Source organism: Melitaea cinxia, chromosome 15 (assembly GCF_905220565.1).
Source record: "Melitaea cinxia chromosome 15, ilMelCinx1.1, whole genome shotgun sequence".
Lineage (NCBI taxonomy): Eukaryota > Metazoa > Arthropoda > Insecta > Lepidoptera > Nymphalidae > Melitaea > Melitaea cinxia.
Window position 1 is genome coordinate 1,630,838 of NC_059408.1, and position 3,368 is coordinate 1,634,205.

Genomic DNA, 3,368 nt, shown 5'->3' on the forward strand with positions numbered 1-3,368 from the left:
ATAAATTTAAATGGGACCAATTGGCACACACCACCTTTCGATTAAAAGAAAATTTGTCGAAATCGCTCCACCGAGTCAAAAGTTCTGATGTAACATACATAAAAAAAAAAAAAAAAAAAAAAAAAAAAAAACAGTCGAATTGAGAACCTCCTCCTTTTTTGGAAGTCGGTTAAAAAGTAACATTTCATAATTGTGAATAATTTTTTATAGTAGTTTATTATCTACTAGCCGACCCGTGCCAACTTCGTTGGGCATTAATTATTATTATACATACAAACAATGTTATAAACTTTACCTCTTTATAATATTTTATTATCTATTTAAATTTATAACTATGATATAAGGTATATCGTGTAATTGAAAAAAAAACTCATAAATAATAATTAGAAACGTATTGATAAAATCAAAAATACTTAATTCAAATAGGCTTCAACAGCACCTTTCGTCATCTTACAAATTACAATTTTAAAAATAATTATTATTCTTACAAGTGAAGCTACTATTGATTCGGAATGTAGATTCTGCAGAGACGAAAGGGCAAGAAATTTCGCAGTTAACTCTTTTAAAAATAATATGGGAACTGTGTTTTAGTACAAAATTAGTAATAACTTGCATGAAATACAGTCACTAAGTCTACACATCTTATCGTCTATGAAATCCTGCACCGAATAATAAGCTTTAACTGTTAAAATTTTTAAATAAATGCTATAAATATTATTCCCAATACACTTTAATTTACAGTTGATCTCAAAGTCGTATAAGTAGAGTAACTTGTTTTTAGGATGGCCATCAAGAATTGATAATTTAGTGTAGCAAATCCACCAGCTGACAGTATTAGAGTTTTCTGAGACATCATCAGCATCAAAAACACAGTTTTCTGATTCATTACATTAAAATTTTCCCACTGACAACAGTACACTGATCTCTCAAAGTCGTCGCTTGCGTCTATCATTCGCTGACCAGCAAGACAGTCCATCAGCATTTGAACAATTGTATATGGCAGCGCAAGATAAGTGTGTTCTAGACCACCAAGTAATTCAGATATTATTGCCACCACCAATAGTGTATACTCAAGAGCTAGCAATGGTCGTAATTCTCGGTTCAATTCACGTAAAAGATTAATATTTGTAATATGAAACCTTACGATGTCCTTCAGACGGATCCTTATAAATTCATTCATTATTTGTTCCTTCATGACTATGGCTTGTCGCTTATCACTTATAATATGTTTGTTACGATTATAAAACTTTCGACTGTCATTCCATACATTTTTCAATTCTTCGCTAAGAGTATACATCAGTGCTTCATTGTAACCGACCATGAGTAAAACGTAAACTGCTATACCCACCATAGAGTAGACGGCAAAACCAGAGCTAATAGTGAAAATAACGGTAGCTATTTCGTAATTAGGTGATTCGAACATCGGATCAAGACCTGGAAATTGTACGAAAAGTTATTCACTCATTTTTGGAATGTAATTGTTTCAAATTGTTAGTATACAATAATTATTAAATACATAACACAATTGAAGTGTCTTCAAATAATATTCTTACCGTAGAGTATGAACAATTCAATGGTAAAATGTCTACCAGGAGTGGCCAGTGGCAGAATAAGGTAAATTAAGCCATTGGTCGCGAAAGTGATCCAGATAAGTGAGGCTCGTTTTTTTACCACCCTTAAGTTTTTGCGTAGATTTTTAGCAAACCTCGAGTGAGGTATTACTCGAGAATCACATTTTAAAAAATCATTTACGGTATCCTTGATTTCGTTCCTGAATTTTTTAAAGAATATTATTGTAATATACAATAAATAAGAAATGATTTCTATACAAAGTGTAATTTATAACAATTTATTGCAGATGTAAAGACATAGAGAAAACATAAAGAAATGAATTTCTAATATGAACATGTCACATCAGAAGATTCTTTTCGTTTCGATAAAATTTACTTTTGCTTATTATAGCTTTTGGTTGGTTGTTTGAAAAATTTGGGTCCATAGAAGTTTGTAACCATTTTAATTTGTGAAAAGTCAGTGAATATGTTGATGTGTACTAAATCATTGTGTTATAAATATTGTTTTTTTTTTAAATGTGTTTCTTTGATTATATTATAGTACAATCAATTAAAATTCAGAATGTTTTCGCTTTTTTGCTCTCTCCTTTCTTATTAAAAATGTTTTCACTTACGCATAAATTTTCATGAAAAGGAACTTAGTTGCAGAGATAATACTGTTCAAGCCAATTGCGAGAATCACAGACGTCGCTGCTATATCGTTTTTACCGTAATGAAAGCATACCAACCAGATGGCGGAAAAAAAATACACATATAAATAAGTGAAAAATGCTATAGGGGTCGTTAAGTAGAATATCAAGTGAGCTCCTGCAAAACAAGATGAAAAAGAGAAGCGTTAGTACCTATATGTAGCAAGTTTTATAAGAAATTGGAGAAAATCAGAAACAATCCAAGTGAAATGGAAAAAGATTAATTGTTTGGACAATAAAAGAAGCAATCGTATTAAAAAAAAAGTAACTCCAAAGTAATGAATACGAAATGCGATTTTTCAGAAGGAGCGATGCAACTTTTTTAAAGTTTTTAGATCTTAATCAGTTCTAAATACCATACTTACTTTGAGTCCATTTTTTTTGAATATTAATAGTCAAAACCCATAATAGAAGGCCAACATTTTCCACTATGGACGGAAAATCGTCGTAGTCGAGACCAAACTTTTTAAGTTGCGCCCACATTTGTTAATTTGGTTTTGAGAGTTTTGTTAAATTACTTGTAAGTTCTATACTTTAAAAACAAAAAATAAAAATAAAAATAAAAGATTTTTTTTTATTCTGACGTGATTGTTAACGTGTTTAAGAATAAATATAAAAGAATCCTTAAAAAAAGATGATTAATGTTTTTTCTAAATTGATTTTTTTTTTCTAAGATTTTTTTGTAAAATTGAAAAGTTATCCTTCTAAGAATGCTTCCTTTATTAAATTAAATTTCAAAATGATTGCTTACAAAATGAAAATTATGAATAAAATTTACTTCACTATAGAACACATTGTTTGATTGACGTTGATCTCATTTAATTACAGTAATAAGGAATGGTGTTTTTACGTGAATTTTCCAGTATTCTGAGCTAATGAATATTTAATCTGTTAATTTTTTTTGTTTTCTTTACAACTAGGGTTTTGTTTGTTATTTATTCGTTTTTAATAAATGCGTTTTATAGTAATTTTAATATTTACTTATTAACTTGGTATTCTACACAAATTAAATTCGCTACAATTTTTTAAGGTTTATTTATTACATTGGATATACATATGTACCATACTTTTTGCATAAATAATCGAAATTTTTTATTACCAGAATCTA

The 3,368-nt window shown here is 29.0% G+C and overlaps 1 protein-coding gene across 1 annotated transcript; it reads right to left on the minus strand.

Moving 5' to 3' along the window:
• Nucleotides 1-730: 730 nt before the first annotated feature.
• LOC123660566 (odorant receptor 67b) lies at nt 731-2,636 on the minus strand. Its single transcript, XM_045595622.1, has 3 exons — nt 2,626-2,636; nt 1,554-1,771; nt 731-1,434 (listed from the first exon to the last, which is right to left on the minus strand). The coding sequence occupies exons 1-3, from the start codon at nt 2,634-2,636 to the stop codon at nt 731-733; spliced, it is 933 nt and encodes a 310-aa protein (XP_045451578.1).
• Between the last annotated feature and the right edge of the window lie 732 nt (nt 2,637-3,368).

Excerpts from the sequence above, each read along its gene's own strand:
- LOC123660566 (XM_045595622.1), bottom strand. Across the intron at positions 1,435-1,553 it reads TGAATTGTTCATACTCTACG|GTCTTGATCCGATGTTCGAA; the intron begins GTAAGAATATTA and ends TACAATTTCCAG.